This window comes from Eriocheir sinensis, chromosome 46 (genome assembly GCF_024679095.1).
Source record: "Eriocheir sinensis breed Jianghai 21 chromosome 46, ASM2467909v1, whole genome shotgun sequence".
Lineage (NCBI taxonomy): Eukaryota > Metazoa > Arthropoda > Malacostraca > Decapoda > Varunidae > Eriocheir > Eriocheir sinensis.
The window spans coordinates 10572320-10591765 of NC_066554.1; the positions used below are offsets into that span (position 1 = coordinate 10572320).

General features: G+C 39.4%; 1 protein-coding gene across 3 annotated transcripts in view; it reads right to left on the minus strand.

Moving 5' to 3' along the window:
• LOC126981102 (flotillin-2-like) overlaps positions 1-19446 on the minus strand; it is a 53482-nt gene that overhangs the window by 8370 nt on the left and 25666 nt on the right. For all 3 annotated transcript variants that reach the window (XR_007733739.1, XR_007733738.1, XM_050831802.1), the window contains exons 3-10: positions 15554-15755; positions 15036-15154; positions 13785-13898; positions 12642-12761; positions 11361-11468; positions 9360-9473; positions 6529-6705; positions 102-248 (exon numbers count right to left, since the gene is read on the minus strand). Coding sequence is in view for 1 of the 3 variants with exons in the window: in XM_050831802.1 (XP_050687759.1) it covers positions 102-248; positions 6529-6705; positions 9360-9473; positions 11361-11468; positions 12642-12761; positions 13785-13898; positions 15036-15154; positions 15554-15755 (1101 nt within the window). In the remaining 2 variants the exon portion in view is untranslated. The remainder of the gene's footprint in view (positions 1-101; positions 249-6528; positions 6706-9359; positions 9474-11360; positions 11469-12641; positions 12762-13784; positions 13899-15035; positions 15155-15553; positions 15756-19446) is intronic.

Sequence of the window (19446 nt, forward strand, 5' to 3'; positions counted from 1 at the left end):
CATTAGGTAGCTAATTTGGTTGCTTCATCATAGCTTCAATGAGCACTGCATAAAAAGACCTAACACATACAAGATGATGGAGAGTAACAAACAAATAATACCTTGGTGAGATCAACCCCAGTAAGCGCATGGACAGCAGGGGGCAACTCTCCACACATTTTGGTGATAGCATTGCTCATTGTATCTCCACCACCAACCATCACAATCTCTTCTGTCTTTGCCAGTGGGGCAGCCACTTCTGCTGCAATCTGGGGAAGAGGAGAGGCATGTTAAAAGTGACCAGAAAGTGTGAAGTGTGCGAAGGAACTGGTTTGGAAAAAAAAAGTAAATAGAAAGTGTATCAGTGTGAAAAAGCATATATGACATGATCCACACACCCCTAATATCATGCACAAAGAAGCCATGGTGAGCTTTAGAGATGGGCTGGAGCCAATTGTGAGGGAGTGTGCTTGTAGTAGCCCTAGAGCCCAATACAGTAGGATCTTGCCAATTAGTCCATGAGCCAAGCCACTTATGGGTATCATCTGAGAGGGCAAGTTCTTGTTATCTTTTCCTATATATCTCCCCAATATTTTATGATACAACAATCTTTGCAAGCTAAATCTCTGAAGGATCTCAGAACAGGTTGGAGCCTGGGAGGTGTTGTGTGCATGGTCCACCGACATGTGGACACACCCTGCAACTCCACCAATCCAACCCAGGTGGGTAGGGCTCATAGCCTTGGTAGGCAATCCATTTAGGAGAGGAACAACTCCAATCACAAACCTAGGCAGGTGGTGCTCATTAGCCACAGTAGGCAATCCCTCAGTCAAAAACTGGGGTTGCCTGTCAGGCAGGGCATCCAAGGGGGGGGGAAAAAGTTGCATATAAAGGTGAACGAAGATCACTGACCACCTAACCTCATAAGAGATTATGGGAAAATCTGATGTTAAACAGATGATGATGATAACGATGATTGGCAGAGGAGTAGCTTAAAAGTATTTATCATGCATTTCCTATTTTTATCATATGAAATATATATGAATAGCGGGCATGCTCTCAATCAATCACTGGGGGCATACACCAGGGGGCGCGTCGCCTCGCCCACCTTATGACGCCAAGCCCAGGGGTTCCTTCGGGCAAGTCTCCATGAAGGCCCCCTTCTCATCTTGTACTTCCTGGCAGGATCTATTGACTTGCTCAAGTCACAAACTCTGTGGGTGTCCCCTTGGCCTCCTCCACTCAGGATTGTCTCTTACAAAAGCAACCTGATTAGCAGGGTCACCTTCTGGGTAGCATGCCACATGCCTGTATAGCCAGAGTTGGCATTGATAGACTAAGCAGGTAATATACGCTGCATCAGTATAATGGAGTAGTCACCGGTTCAACACAAAGTCATTCCAGCTATATCCCATAATTTTGCATAGACACTTATTACCAAAGGCATCAATCCGTTACTCCCAAGTCACTATTTAGTGTCGATGTCTCACCCCCACAGAGTAAGACAGGAAACACATGCGACTTGAAGATCCGTATCATTGTCCTTCTACACAGGTATCAACAACGCCATATGCTCGTGCTGAGCACGAGCATATAAAATATAATACTCCAGATCACTACTAATGACTTGGAATATTAGATTATTCTAATGTTTGATTACTTGCAGTGTATTTTGCTGAACTGTAGAGGAAAATACCACACAGCAAATAACGTTAAAAAAAAAAAAAAAAAAAAACAAAAAAATCCTGATAAATTAATATTTTGCTTTCATAACTGAATAAAAAATAATGTTCCCCATCCCGCTCTTCATCTGTTTCTGACTCATCATTTTCCTCGCAGAGCTCATCATCTGGGTCACCTGAATTGACAAAAAAAAAATCTTAATCATCTGAATCACCAGATGAGGTATCCGATCGTCCTCCGTAAAAGACGGTCAGGTTCATTTATGTTGAAAAGGAGGGAAAAAAGCATTATTAATAGTTTTCTTATTTACAGCTGTTCACAATGTAAGATATTGTATCGATACTAACTCATATATGCATCATAAAAACTACACCAAATAGCAGAACAAGATTATATCATCAGAGTGTCGCGAACTGGTATATATATGCGCCAAGCCATGCCTGGTACGCTGGTGCACCAATACATGATAGAGGGAAAAAATATTAGTGGTCTGCGATTTGGTATATATTTGTACCATGGATTTTTATGCTCTCCACTTCAGGCCATCCTCTCACAATAATACATACATCCTCTCTCTGCGAAAAACCGACGGACACTGGTGTGGTGGCACCGTGAAGGTTCCGCGGGGTAGGCGAGAGCGCTAAGTTGCCAAACGCGGTTAACGTGCTAAGTAACAACTGTTGCCTCACATGGAGTGTGTGCTGTTGTGCAATATTTTTGCCTCATTATCTAGTGAATGTATGCATTGGCTCTGACAGGTTTGATGATGTGATGATGCAAGTGTGTGAACCAGGACACACAAAGGACACAAAGAAAGAACAAACAACAGCAGACTGCTGGTCCTTATGAGGCTGTTTGTGACAAGCTACACTAACTATCTAATCAAAGGTGGAAGATGAAGGACAGCAAAGGTGAAGGCTCCTCCCCACCCCCCCCCCATCCCTCCAGGCAAAGCTGGCAGGAAAGGAAAAAGAACCATGCAGCATGGATAAACTGCATGGAAATTATGTAGGAAAGAGGAAAGAACTACCATTACTGCTACCACTAACCGGGCGATAAAAGCGGACAAGGACACCAGTATTCGAAAGAACTTAACGTTATTACGACAATGAGTAATATCTTAGTTGCTGATTGGATTCAAAATACTTGTCTAATCTATTCTTGAAGGCCGTAACTGTTGTACTATCAACGACATCACAGGGAAGAGAGTTCCAAACATTACAACTCGATTGAAGAAGTGTTTAGCTTCGTGCGACGAGAATCTTTTACCACTTATCTTCAAATTGTGATTTCTTCTTGTTCTATTTGATCGATCAATTGTAAAGTAATCTTCCGCATTAATATCACTGAATCCTTTAAACATTTTAAACACTTCTATTAGATCGCCTCGCATTCTTCGTTTTGATAGGCTGAATAAATTTACTTCTTTAAGCCTTTGTTCATATGATAAATTTCTCAACCTAGGAATCATCTTTGTTACTCTTCGTTGAACCCGTTCCAACTTTTCTGTCTTTTCTGTAATAGGGAGACCAAAACTGAACACAGTACTCTAGACGGGGTCGAACCAACGAATTATACAATTTTAATATTACTTTTTCCGATTTATTATTAAAGACTCGTCTGATGAAGCCAACCAATTTGTTTGCAGTTTTAACTACCTCTGAACAATGCTGACCGGGCTTTAAATCGCTTGATATAGTGATTCCAAGATCCTTTTCTTTACTTACTGCAGAAAGTTGTTGGCCATTCATTACGTACCGAACGCGATTGTTATTTTTTCCGATGTGCAACACTTTACATTTGTCAACATTAAATTTCATTTGCCATTGATTGGCCCAACGTGCAAGTCGATCTAGATCTGATTGTAAAGCTTCTTCGTCGAGTGTTGCAGTTACTTTACTAGCAATTTTTGTGTCATCAGCAAATTTTGATACTTTGCAAGTGAGCCCATCATCGATATCATTAACATAAATTAAGAAGAGCAGGGATGAAGGAGAGGGGACGAGAGGGGATGAGAGGGGACGAAGGAGAAGAGATGAAGGAGAGGGGACGAGAGGGGATGAAGGAGAGGGGACGAATCTTGAGGGGCCTGAGTGGGGACAGGGCAAGTAGTACACTGCCAAGAGCAAGCCTCTGAACAATCACAACACCACATTAACTCCTTTGAAATGAGTTTTTATATCCATGTTAATTCAATGCCTAATACCCTCGCCATATCGTGGTTCACTTATCGTGGTCTCGCTGTATCGCAGATTTTTATATTGTAAATATTAGTTTCGTATCACAGATTTTTTGCTATATCGCGAGATTTTGCGGTATAGAGGTATTTTAATATATTTATTATTTTACTTATTTTGCATTAAAAGAAGCATTTTGTAGCCTAAAAAATGTAAACAATATAACAAAAATTAAGAAAGTATTCATAAGAACATATTAAAAGAACATTAAATTGATATAAAATACGTAGCGTACATACTATATACTTCATACTTTGGGGATTGCGGGTTAAGTCTTTGTAACGGCACGTATGGAAAACGCAGCTACGGCCGCTTCCACTTGAGCTAGTTCGCCCACGTGTAATTGTACACGGCACACTATTGGCTGATGGATGGGAGGCGACCAACCAGAGCACTGTGTTCTGTATCCTGGGCGCTGATTGGCTCAGCGACCATATCATTTCTTGGAGACAAAGCACAGAGACAAAGGGAGAGTGTGTTACAGCTTGCTACCATTAAATGCTCGAGAAGTTGGCAGTGAGGACCCGGACAGGATGAGGCAATGACTACACTTGAACAAGACTAAAGTCCTAAACTTACTCAAAATGATTACTCCAAGCTTATCTAGTTTCGTGGAACTTTTTGAGGTACTGGAATAAACACGTGGAGAGCTACTGAACCGAACAGCTGATACTCTTCTTCTTCTTGTGACCACAACTTACCGACCGCACAAGTAACCGACATGTTGGTGACTGAGTTTCTGACTAGAATTTCGATGAGTTTCCCGTGAAATGTAGCCAACTTTGAATCTCTCGAGAAACTAGTGGTTGGGTGACCTAGTTCACACGGGCTGAGACGAGATTCACAGAGATATGCGTGCTTATATAAATAATAAAATAAATAAAAGGTCGCTACTTCGCGGATTTTTGCCTATCGCGGGGGGTTCTGGAACCTAACCCCGGCGATAAACGAGAGATTACTGTATTATCTTAGTGAAAAAAGGTAGTGATAAGAGGACTTCAAATGGTTAAAATTAGTTGAAAGTTCTGGGGTAGCAACACCAATTATTCCTTTATACATGTCTTTCACTGTCATGCAAACAACATTTTCAATACTAACAAATTAGACATTACTGGTGAGATCCTATTTTACCTTAACCCCCTCGGTGCCACGCATTTTTCGCAAAAACCTTCTCCTGGTGCCAGGCAAATTTTGATTTTTTGTTTTTTGCGGAAAAGTGTTCAGAATGATTAGACAACACATACTTGATACATTTTACGACTCACTTCTTAAAATTTTCATGATTTCTAGGCGCCGGAATTTTCTGGTATTTGAAGTGTTACATCCTGTAGACTTACTCGCCCCAAGGAGCTCGTCTATCAAACTTCGGCCTTTTGGCCTGAGAGGCAGCAGAGGGTTCGAAAACCCTCCCTGCTTGGGCATAATGCGAGTGGCGAGGCGTCGGCACCTCACTTTCCTCACCACTCGAGCTACCACTATCACTATATATATAATCTTTATCAAGGTCACTATCAGACTCAAAGTCACTCGCATCACTATCCGTGAAGTCACTAGGGGCTTCATCAAGGGCACAAGCAAAGTTGGACGTTCACAAAATATGCTTTGTGCGGTGAGACATCCTCCCTGCACTGCAGTCAGGTCAGGAGAGGGATCCGTACCCTCGGGATCCCTTGAGGCTTGGTGGGGGGATGAAGATCAGTGACTAGGAGGGGTAAAGGTATGAATAGTGTCCTGACAAAGTATGAAAAGCTTCTCAGTCAAGATAAGGCCACAGCGATTTTTCTTAATTGCCGCCGTAGATAAACGGCGCTGGCACACGCTGTGCCTACCCGCCACCGTAGATACACAGCGCTGGCACCCTGGGAGTTAAACCACTGCCCTAGATTCAAATAACTTTGTAATGTCCGACCTCTTACTTTCCTTTTCTTTACTCCTCATTCCTACAATCCCTTTTGAATACAATACTGTATACTAGATTGAAATTGGAGCCCAAGCTCTTTTTGTAGGGTTGCTTCTGATTGAACAGCAGTTAGGCAGTCACTTTCCCATATATCCTGGAAAATACTCTCTCTTCATTACAAGTTTTAGTTTTATTCTTTGCTGTGTAATACCCACTGTCCATCCATCTCCACTTCACCCAGGGATCGAACCCATGATCTCTCAGTTTTGAGGCGACACAGTAGAACATTTTTTACGATCAATCCATGGTCCAGAGTCCATTCAGCACTGAATGCCAGAACCCTAGAAATTGTGGGGTAAATGAAACAACAGGGAATGTAAGGAGAAAAACTGACAGCAGTGAACAAGATTGCTAAAAATAGCAAGGAATGTGGTATACTAGAAAGAGTATGGACAATGGAGAACAAGAGATAAAAAAGAATACAGAGAACATGAAACACAACATTTAGGGAACAGCAGACAACAAGAAATGTGGGATACATGAGACAGCTAGGACTGTGAAGAATAGAGAAAAGTAGAGAATGGAGGGAAAAATCTCCTGAGAAAAAGAAATAAAGGAGCAATAAGATCAAGGGAGAGGGAAGCACAGGCAATATCAGGATTGTAAATGATAGGGAAGGACTAGAAATAAAACAAAGGACAATGAAGAATATGTTGGAAGTTAACCTACCTGAGGCAAGCTCTCCAAGACCATAGACATGATGGCTGCTTCACCATACTGCTTATAGGCCTGTGCTTTTAGCTTCATGCTCTCTGCCTCTGCCCTGCCCACAGCCTCCACACTATATGCTTCTGCTTCTCCAATGCGCTTGATCCTCTCTGCTTCTGCACGTGCTGCTTCTACTGTCTGTGGGGATATATTCATTTCAGCAGGTATTATAAATTAGACTAAGGTCTGTTGTTGAGGTTAAGAGCATTACGTTAAAGTTATGTGAATAATAAGATTCAATCACAGCACCCAGCTATTATCAGTTCTGAACTTCAAATAAAGCACTCTTCTATCTGCAACTGTTTGGTTATCTGCCCTTGTAAACAGACCAGAATAGTGATGAGAACAAAAACAAACAAACAATGACTTTAGTATGGAATTTGGGCCGAACTTATATTATCTACCATCTACTCTTTAAGTGCAGAAGTAGAATTACTGTCAGCTCAGCAATTAATGTGTAAGCCTGTAAACCAAAATGCTTACTTGACTTGTTTACAGCTCAACAAAATACAACTGGGGTCAGTTTGCCCAACTCTGAGGTGTGCATTTATGAACACTGGCAACCTCCTGTCCCACATCAGGCCTGATTGTGTGGATAATAATTATTATATGAGAGCCTACATATAGGAAACAGTCGTCAGTGTCAATAATATGCGGGTAACAGTAAGAAATATCATCAAGTATAGTCTATTTTGAGTTACAAATTATTAGTACTGTCAAAAACAGCTGTTCTGTTAATAAAAAGCCTGCTAATTTTCTCAGTGGCAGACAGTGCCAAGGCTGTTTAATAATTATAATTAGCAATCTTGTAAATTAACAAAATTGACTATAATTGATGGTATTTGTTATTGTTGCCTGCATATTACTGATTCTGATGACTGTCTCTTATGCGTCGGCTATCATGCATTTTACACAAAATCAGACACGCCATAGTTGCCAGCGCACAATAACGAACACCTCAGATTTGGGCAAACTAACTATACTAGTATGTTAATACCATAGCTGGGCACGATAACAGAAAACCTTATTCCCGATAACCGTTAACTGATAATGAAAAACCTTAACGGCGATAACCGATATTCGTTAACTAGAGACACAAATATAGGCGATAACCGATAACCGATACCCGATATAAATCCACAATTCCTATACTATCTAGCGATAAGTCCGATAGGCGAAAACGATATTATATTGATATTTCAGATAGAACTACATTGATGAATTAAAATTTTCATTATCTGTATTTTAGGAAACTTACAAAACCTTAAAACCACACGTTGACACGTACATATGGACGGTAATACTAGAAATGCCTGAACCGGTGTTGTGTTATTTGGCGTCCCCACCGTCAAAAATTGTTTACAAACACTGGTCTCTCGTGAACGGTGCATGCTCAGACCAGCAAGCGTAGACCTGTACAGTCTCACAAAGCTTTTAAACCGTAATTAAGAGTTGTTGGAAGGCTGAATCAGACATATAGTACAACTACCACCATCCTCGCTGTTTCTAGGACGACACTGTACGAGTTGTATTTATATGTACAAAGTGTACGTCGTTATAGAAACAGCGAGGATGGTGGTACTGTATGTTTGATTCAGCTTTCCAGCAACTCTTAAATGTGTTAAAAAAGCATTGTGAGACTGTACAGGGCTACACTTAACGGTCTGAGCATGCGCAGTTCACGAGAGACCAGTGTTTGTACACAAAACCGCCAGCTTTTGACGATGGGACACCAAATAACACAACACCGGGTGCCTTCAATGCCATGACATGCTCACAAACGAATATGGAATATCAAATTTGAGGCAGTGAATAATCATTTTTGGGGCAAAGTTAAATGATTTTTCTCTATGATATATTGATTTTTGAGTAGCATAAAAAATAATAACCTAGTGTTTTAATTTTCATGACCTAAGTATGAAATCTCATCACCGAAGATATTTCATACCGCGAAGTTTTTTCATACAACACCGGGCCACGCATGCGCAGTAAGGAGACAAAAAAAATTTCCTGAGAGGCGGAATAAAAGTAGCGATTATCGCTAGTTTGGTTACAAAAGTAACGAAGATACCGATATATATTTAAATAAGTAGCGGATGGTCGATAATCCGATTTTGTTATCAGCGATAAAGTATCGCGATAACTTATCGCGATAACGCCCAGCTATGGTTAATACATTCATACTCCTCTACCAAACACACAGTACATGCTCAAGGAACAAACACAGTTTAGAGTCTCTGAATAACCAAGATAATTAACCTATTCTTGTTAGCCTATTCTTGTTTAATCTTTTATTTTCTTCTATTTCTCATCCCTATTCATAATTACATACTGCTTATCCACTAATTATTAAAACTGCATCCCTACTCTCAGCAAAGCTAGTGACAGGTATCATAAAGTAATTTTCAAAATAGTGGGGGGCTCTTTAAAGCTGGTGACCTCATGTTGACGTATAAATTTTAAACAGAAATCTCTGAACCAAATGACATTTGTTTATTCAAATTAGGGTTAAAAGAACTGTCCTGTTGTAAGGCAGAAGACAATTTTTCTTCACTGACAAGCAGAGAACCAGAAGTAACTTTATTTATTTATTCTGAAAAGGAATCTTCACAATGGCTCCCTCAGACTTAAGTTACAAAATAAAATAAAAAAGGCAAGTAGCTACCTCACTATGCCTGATACTTACTTTACTAAAACATTTAACTAGCAGAGACTGGTTGCTGATGAGTCCCACTGATCCATACGCTTGGAAGGACATTGATGTGATGAAAAAACACCTGGTAATTTCTCACCTGTGTACGCTTGCCCTGGGCAATAGTCTCCACTCGGTAGCTCTCAGCTTCAGCAGGGAGGCGCACTGTTGCAATGAGTTCCTTCTCCTTTCGCTTGACCTCTTGTTCCTCCACCTATTTACCAAATCAGGTAGTGATATAGTAGTTTCTAAACATTAACACTATAGTACCTACTGCTTAAAAATGCATAAACTAAGTTAGTGAAATTAACAACTATTTCCCATATAATAAGGCTAGGGTGCGAAGAAACAGGACAACAAATAGAAAGAAAAGTGACTAGTAAAGGAATGGACCATACTATAAATTGAAATAACCTTCAAGCACTAATGTCCCACCCTCAACACTGGCTGTACTGGTGACATAATCATGAGGCTATATAACCCAGCAAAAGCTTTGAGGCATAGCAATTTTCAGATTTATTAGTAATGTAATGCTGGTTCATTTGTCAATGTTTATTATTTTTTCTTACAGCCTAAAGGGGAGAGTTAGCTGTGAAATTATATATAATTTTTTTTTTTAAATACAAAATTGAGTTTTATGCTCTGGGAACACTGTCTGGGCTAAAAACATCTATTACTGGGGTTTTCTTTTCATTTCTCTCTTTTTTTTATTCCATAAATTTAAATGCCCATAGCTAGCCACTGGGTAGGTGCGGCACACCGGCCACAGTGCATTAACCCCTTCACTACTGCCGGACCAAAACAGCACCCCACGCCGTATCTGGGATCGCTGCGCTCGCCAAATTTCAAATGTCGCTATTGAATATAACAAGTTTTCAGCCATAAACTTAACATAATCATTATGTATTATATATGAAAACATGCAGAATTAAATGGTGCACATATAGAAACTTAAATTAATTGATAATTTTGAGATGTAAGCATAAATATACAGAGATGAAATAACTCATATACTGGCTAAAACAACCCAGGATGCAGTATGCACGTCCTCGGATATGGTACAGGACACACAAGGATGCAGTATACGCATCCTCGTGTTGAAGGGGTTAAATGTGAGTCAACAGTGTGCATTATTTTCAATGAATATGACACACACACACACGATAGCGTTGTACAGGAATACGAGTGGAATGGAAGTGTTGGATAGAAATGATTTAATCGAGATGAAAGGGAGGAGGCAACTAAGAGGACACAATAAGAAATTGAGACTTGTTTGAAAGACTTAAATAATTTCAGTTTTTCATACAGGAGTGTGGATTCTTGGGATGGGGTTAGCAAAGACATTGTTGAAGCGGGCAGTGTCCATAAAATGAAGGAAAAGCTGGACAAATATAGATTGGGAGACGACTGTCTAAGCTGAAGCTCAGGCCATGTATATTACAAATAGGTAAATAAACATACGCACCCACAAAAATAAACAAATAAATAAATAAATAACGTACCAATGCATTTTTTTGTGAATCTGCCAGTCATACTGTAAAGTCTCACATTCAACATTCCGATTTGTCGAATTCATATTTGGTGACTCCAATGATTTGCTATCCTAATTCTCAAGTGGCAACCGTATTTTCCCATTTGGCGATTATTCAATTTCCAGACAACACTAAATCATATTAGGCAACAATAATCTTGCATTTGACAAATGTTTTTCCCCTAGGAAATACTGTTACTGGTTTATTTCCCAATCACAAGTGTTACATTACAAACTACAGGCACTATGGACATAAAGATTCATTTATGATATCAATCTAAAGCTCCTATATTTTTCCTACAGTACAATACTGCATTTCTAAACTGAAGTATTTGCACGCCTATTGCTGTGTATAACCAATTGAATCACTGCTAAATTCTTCACTCTTATCCTATGCAAATAAATAAAATATTCCTGAAACTGGCTACACTTCCATTCATATATGTCCATAAGCATATGCCAAAAAAGCATTGCCATGGTAGCAGATATAAGTGAAGCATTTACTTAATTGCAAATGTATGAGTGCAATAACCCAGACCAACTGCAATAACTTTTTTTGCTGTCACTCACCTCAATCTGCTTCCTTCGCTCCACCACTTCAATAGAAATCTCTTCATTCCTGATTTTTTGACGGGTTTTGGCTGCCTGCAGCTCATAGGCCAGCTGAGCTTCTGCTTTCTGAAATAAATATGCAAACATTAAATACACTATATCAAGGCTCACCCATCACACAAAGCCAAAAAGAAATAGCACAACCGAAGATGTAAAAAAAAAAAAAAAACATGATACAAATTTTGAAAATGGAAAGAGAGAGGAGTGTGATGGGAACAAATGAAGACATGGAGAAGAAGATGGAAGAAATTATAAAAAGAGAGGTAGAAGAAAACTTAAAAGTGGTACATGAAGAAAAAGATTTGGGAGTAACGATGCAAGACACATTATCCCCCAAAAAGCACATAAACAAGTTGTTTGGAGAAACCAACAGGATGATGCAAAATATAAGGGTATCATTCCATTTTATGGACAAAGAAATGATGAAGAAAATAATAACAACAATGATAAGACCAAAGCTTGAATACGCTGTGGTTGTGTGGTCGCCTCACAAAAAGAAGGATACCAGAAAGTTGGAAAGGATACAGAGAATTGCAACTAAAATGGTCCCAGAACTCTCCAATATGCTGTATGAAGACAGATTGAAGGAGATGGACTTGACGACACTGGAACAAAGAAGGGAGAGAGGAGATCTGATCACGCTGTATAAGTTGGGAGATAAGTTTGATGAGGTGGATAGATGATCTCTTCTTAACTACGAGAACACGGGCTGAGAGGACATGGGAAGAAACTTAATAAAGGAACCTGTTTGAGTGACTTTTTTCCACATTTTTCCACATAAACTGTTAACACATGGAACAGCTTGTGGGAAGAGGTGGTGGTGAACAGTGTCCAACAAATGAAGGAAAGGCTGGATAAATTAAGATATGGAGATGGGACTATTGGAGCTTAGCTTGGGCCCAGTAGACTACAAATGGGTAAATACGCAAAGGTCAAATTTATGGGAGCAGGCATCAGTGTTACATCAAGAAAAAAATTGCCTTGAAAAATCTTTGCCTCAAATAAAAGATTTGGAAATTTTAAATGAGGAATCAACACAATACAGCCTCAAAGGATATGCTAAACATCTTTCCAATCAATCTGAGGTTATTAAAGCAATAAGTAAAGTATCAGGCCAATAAATATTTGTCTTTTACAAGATGAGACACAAAACATATGCTTCATGCTCACTAATCTTCCACCAGAAGGTAAGACAACTTATTATCAACGACTTCTTAATGAAAAATTATCATGACTTACAGCCGTGTTGATTTCACGATCAAACTGGGCCTTTTGGAGCTTGTACATCCTGGCATTGTCTTCAATTTTCGTGTCGGTGGTATACTTCACATCCATTGCTGTCTTTTCATTCTCTGCTTCCTGCACACAAAGAAGAGGGAGAATAGATAAGATTCAGTGGTGCAGTATGCAAATTGATATCCTATTATGACTATTTAACAGAAAAGTTTGTTTAATATACTATATTTTCCTACTTCATACAGTCTTTAAACTGGCATTTAAACATGTTATAGTCAAACAACCAGTTCAAATCTAGAATGCAAGGGTGGTCATAAATACACGTCTAAACCACCAAACCACCATACAATTATGTCTGGAGACCACAACAGGTATGTCCAATACCATCTGTAAACAATCACATAGATTACTTTTTTTGTTTCCAGGTGGCTAAACAAATACCAAAATACTGTCATATTTTACTTGTCTAATTACCATAGTAGTTAATCCCCATTTATTTGATGAATAGTAAAATGACTGGTATTGCAATTATTTTGGGCTATTAGATGTCATGATATTTTTAGCTTCAGTGTATCTTAGTCATAGAAGTATTTGTACCTTCACTGTAAAATATATTTTTATAATTGCTTTTAAATCGTTGGTATACTCAATATATGATACAGAAGGTGTTTGTGCCTGTGTGTGCCTTTACCTAGTTGTTAACCTAGTTAATAAAGTCTACTGGCACTATGGGGCAATATTTAAAAAATATAAATAAATAAATAAATACAATAAAAGAGTAGCAATACACCTTTATGATTTACCTACAAGGTTTTGAATGGCATGGCTGCTAAGCATTTTCTGTCCACTGTTTAAGCAAGATAAAAAAAAAAAAACAATTAATGCTTAAAACAATGTTGAATAATGAATATAGTCATCAGAGCAGAGGCAGTTGAGAGTGTTGATACTATAACTTGAGTGAGTTACACAGTAGTGCAGAATGCATATCAATTTTCACACAAGTATTTGTTATTTACAGTCTCATAATAAGTGAAGGCTTTACATGACAAAACCACTGTATACAATGAGACTTGTGCAAAATATTCCTTAGCACTGACCTCATTGTATGTGTGTGAGAAGGAGGGGGAGGGGGGGAGATAAACCTACCCTTATTCCAGCATCCCTGTTAGCCTGAGCAACACCAATATCAGCATCCCTCTTGACAGCTGCAGTCTGGGACTTTCCAAGAGATGAGAGGTACTCCACACGGTCATACACATCCTGGAATAAATTACTCACACTCAATGTTTTCTACCTCAATACTTCATTCCAAACTTTCACTTCTCAATCAATGACTCAGTATCATAAATCTCATGGTCTGACTCTTAGCACTTCTGTGCTAAATCAGGGTAAGGATTGGGTAAAATGAAAAGTTCAAAGCAGCTTACAGTGAGTAACTACCTAGAATTTCTTCGATATATTTTCAGTACTCCATCACTGTACAATATCTCACCATACAAATAGTTCAAAAGCAACCCAGCTGCTAAGATACTTCTCTCACTCTCATCACATTAGTACCTTAAAAATATACAAGGCACCTTATCTCACCAACACTTTCTAATTACAGTCAAGAAAAATTGCATTTGAAGGTTGCTAAAAATCAGGAAGAAAATAAATCATTTACCACATTTTTCAGTGTACAAGATGTACCTGAATATTCAAGGCTATATTCAATGAATATAAAAAATACAAAAAAAATGCATTTCAATTTACTTTTACCTTCCATTGTTTCTAAGGGGCAACATAATCATCAGATAAAAAATATCTGCAAATGCAGAGAAAATGATGGATCAGGTGAGTGGGTGGAGGGGCGTGACTTTTCATGGAGGGAGGCCAAAAATTATAAACTTCAGTGTATAGGACAGATTTTTGAGACCTTGTTTTTTTAGTTTTATATACACTTAAAATTATGGTACTTTATATTAAAGAATACAAAAATAACTTTCATACAATCTACTCCAAAATTACAATATTCAAATCTGTCTCATGAATACTACAAGAGGAAATAATAATGGAAACACGTGATATTTTGCAAAACTCCTATTGTTCTACACGTATATACCTATTTCCTCCTAAAATGGAATCCATGTGTTAACCCGGTAGCAGCGACAGGCCGAATGTGTGGCTTTACCATGTAGCAGCGACGGGCCAAATTTGTGCCATGATATAAACCCCCAAAATAGATGATACATAATCTGATCACAAATGCTTTGATATATATTATGAAATGGTTTGTGTTAGGGGTGATTTTTTCTCTTTTTTCTCACTTGGAGGGACCGTTAAGAAACATGATCCCCGCTGCTACCGGGTTAAACCAGTAGTTGTTAGCTTGCTACCTTATCATCTTCTCTGTCTTACCTTAATGGTAAAGGATAGGATCTCAATGCCCATCCTACCCACGTCCATGCCTGCAACTTCTCTCACCAGCTGAGCAAACTGATCACGGTCTTGATAGACCTCCTCAACCGTCAAGGTAGCTGGAGAGGGAAATGAGTGAAACATCTATGATTCCTATCCTATGGGCTGAAGATGAAATGTATGTTGCTCTGGCTATATACTCATTTATCTTTTGTGGGTCATCCTGGCAAGCCTAAGCATTAAATAAGTAAATAAATAAATAAAGTATATCTGTATCTATCTATCTATCTATCTATCTATATCTATATCTATATATATATATATATATATATATATATATATATATATATATATATATATATATATATATAGATAGATAGATAGATATAGATAGATATAGATATAGATAGATATAGATATAGATATAGATAGAAATATAGATGAATAGATTGATAACAGCATATTATACATACACACAGAGAAATATTGACACCAATAAGATTAAGACTTTGCCTTACCAAGAATTGCCCTGAGGTGGCCCTCAAGGGTCATGAGAATAGTGCCCCTGATGTCCTCGGGGGTCATGCCCAGGAACTGTTCTGAGGCAATCTTGAGCACTTTTTCCTCCTTCATCACTTTGACCTGTGCCACACCCGTCACTGTCACCTGTACACCCAGGGAGGTTTCCACGTTCTCGCAGCGAGGGTTTAGAGTGATCACCTGTAGCAAAGAGGGATACAGAAATATGAGTACATTAATAAATCAATCAATAAATATATAAATAGATAATATAAGTAGTGTTGCTGCTGACAACACTGCCAATATGGCTTCAGATATGAGTAGTATCATGAGTCTACATCACGTACCGTGTTTCGCTGACACATTAAAATTGGCAGTACAAGATTCATTCAAAACACAGAGGGGGTTCAAATTTTGCAGGAGAAAGTAAAGGTCATTGTGTACTTTCCCCACAATGTAAAAGTGTCAGATAAATTGCATCAGTTTCAAGAACAGCACAGTCTACCTATTAAGAAACTTATCCAAGATGTGAAACAAGAGGAAATTTGATCTATTAGATTCAGCGCTTCGGACAGCAATGCCTACTCATTAACCACTACTCTGTCCATTGGGAACATATGGCATGTGTCTGAATAAAGAGGAATTAGAAATTACCAAGGCTGTGACTCTTCTAGAGCCCTTTACCCGTAAGGGATCAGCCAAAACCTTTTTTTTTTTTTTTTTTTTTTTTTTTGGTCCATATGAATCAAAATGATCCAAAAATTAGAGAAAAAAGAGGCAAAGTCAGAAATTGCCATTTTTTAAATGTCCTGCTGAGGCTTTAAACTTGGCTCCCTTAGTGGTGCTGCCAGACGTATGATTTCTGAGCCCTGCAAAATTCTTTTTTGCGGAGTTTTCCGCTCATTTTATAGCACTATATGACAGTCTCAATATATATGTGTATGATGAATGCTTATTCATAAAGAAAGACACATGTTTTTGTGCATAAATCATTCCATTTGGAAAACTACGGTCCTTTTATCACAAAATTATTGATTATTGTTTTCTCAAAATAAAAGTATCCCTCGTCTTCATCTTGCACCTTCATTATACGAACATTACCCTGCCTGTACGCTTGCCTGCCATTGTTGACACAAGAGGCAAAAGATGCGGCAAGCAGCGACGAGTGGATTGTGAGGGGGTGGGGGTGGTGGCTTACCGGTGTGTCCAAATGGCAGGAAACTGTACTGATATATGCTAGACACTTACAGAAACATAGCTAATGTGGACAGGACAGGATTAGGATAAGGGTTAGGATGAGGAAAGGTATTGGGATATGGTAGAAGGCTAGGATTAGGGCGATAATGACTGATGATCCTATTCCTAAATGTGTCAAGAGTGGGACTATTAACTACAGGAGATGGGAGATGATTCCACTCTTGGATGCTGCGGGGAAAGAATGAATAATTGAATATACTAGTGTTAGTCTGGTAAGTGTGGTATTTAAGGTTGTGGCTGCCTCTAGTGGATCGTGTAGTTGTCGGGTGTAAATAAGTGTCTGCTTAAGTCTACAAAATTGTTTGTAATTTTATATAGCATTTGTTGTCTGTGTATTTGTCTTCGTGTTGCTAATGGGTCTAGTTTTATGTCTTGTTTAAGCAAAATGACTGATGTAGTGTGTCTGCAATCACGTCTGGCCCATCTTGCAGCTTTGTTTTGTATGGCCTCTAATTCATTCATGTTATTGTTAGTGTGTGGGTCCCAGACAGTGTCACAATAGTCTATGTGTGGCCGAACGAGTGTTATGTGTGCAAGAATTTTGATGCTTGTGTTACACCAGCTAAGATTCCTACGCAGGAACCCCAGGGCTCCGTGAGCGTTGGCCCTGATGTTCCTCATGTGTGTGTTCCACCGCATGTCTGCTGAGATGTGTAAGCCCAGGTATTTGTGTGAAGAGACAGTGTTTAGTTTTGTGTCATGGAGTTTGTAAATGAAGGGCATAGGTTTGTTAGTACGGATGAAACGGATGTGATGGCATTTGTCTGGTATAAACGTCATCTGCCACATGGCTTCCTAGTCTTCAAGTGCAGCTAAATCGTCCTGTAGTTGAAGAGAGTCGTCCCTATCTAAAATGGGTCGATAAACTAAATTGTCATCTGCAAAAAGTCTACTAGTAGAGGGAGGTGATAGTGGGAGATCATTAATGTAAGAAAGGAAAAGGGGGCCCAAGACGGTGCCTTGAGGTGCCCCAGAAGTTACAGGAATAGATGAGGACTGACTACCATCAAGAACAACTCTTTGCTTGCGGGAAGTCAAAATCGTGGTAATCCAGTTAGAAAGTTGTCCTCGTATGCCATAGTATTCTAATTTAGCTAACACTCTTTGGTGGGGAACTTTGTTGAAGGCTTTGGCAAAGTTAAGTATTATGGCATCAACCTGTCTAATTTTGGGGTTGTTCAGGGAGTGCAAAATGTGTGTGGTCACAAGTAATTGAGTCGCACGAACGTTTGGGCCGAAAGTCGTGCTGACTGTCAGTCAGTATGTTTTGCCTATCAAAGTGGTCCATTATATATGTCTATGAAGTATGTGTTCTAAAATTTTGCAGGGAACTGAGTTTAGCGAAATAGGTCTACAATTAGCAGGGAGGGTTTTGTCTCCGGATTTAAAAATTGGTGTCACATTTGCCATTTGCATGAGCTGGGGGGCCCGACCGCGCGGCAGGCTTCCACGATGCATCCGCATCATGGAAGACTGTTATACCCTAAGTGGGGGGGGGTGATCATAAAAGAATGGACCGTATTAGCTATACAGGCAGCGCCACACGTGGCCACTCAGTGAACTGTCAAAGCAGTACTTTCCATAGAACTAAAGTTATGTACTAGAGTGCGTCTGAGGCTGCCTCCTGGATACAAGGCCTTGGTGCCGCCACCGCTCCAAGCTAACGGCTGCACACACTTTACTCCGAGCCGAATTCCTGACTCTACTATTTGACATGGAGAAAAACTGAAATCGGGTAGGAGTGAAGTGTGTGCAATCATCGGCTTGGGGCGACGGCGGCATCATGGCCGTGTATCCCTGAGACAGCCTCAGACGCACTCTTGTTTATAGCTTGAACTCTATTGAAAATTCAGCTTGGAGTTGAGTGGCCACGTGTGTTGTAAAAGAAATATAAAAGATTGATAAAACAAGACAGCTACAACAAGCAAGAGCAATACTTATCAATAATGATGAAATGGCATGAATATGGCAGGGAAGAGCACAAGCACAACAAAAAAATGAAACGGGAAGGGGAAGGAAGGCGGAGCCGGTGGGGACACGTCCGAGTCCTGGGTTTGGTGCTGACATCCAAAATGTTTTCAATTAATGTCAACAATATTGTGGAAGTAAAGAACAGTTATGCAAGCTCATTTGCAGATGAAGCAATAACCATAAAAGAAATTAAAGCTGAGATGGATTGGAAAAGACTGCGAAAAGATCTTGACAATTTGTGAGTAGAGAGCCATGTGCAAGAAAAAAAAAATTAATGCAAAACAATGCAAGGTACCCTATATGGTTATCAGTTTTAAATGGCCATCAAGAAATTACTTAATGGGAAACTAAAATAACAAAATAGTAAAGAAGGAAAAAGATCTGGGTGTGTTTGTCCACAATAATGTCACCCAAAAAATGAGTAAGATTGTCAAGAGACTTACATGCTGTTGACAAACCTAAGTGGCATTTCACTACATAGATGAAGAGATGACCCCATCCTCCACCCCTAACCCCATTCCCCAATTCCTAGCCTCCACCCCCTGCCTCTAACCCCGAATCAACCCTAATGCCCAACCACCACATTCACCCCAACCCCTACCCCCTCTACCTCCTAACCCTGAAACCCCTGACAAACCCATCTATCCCCAATCTCCTTAAAACC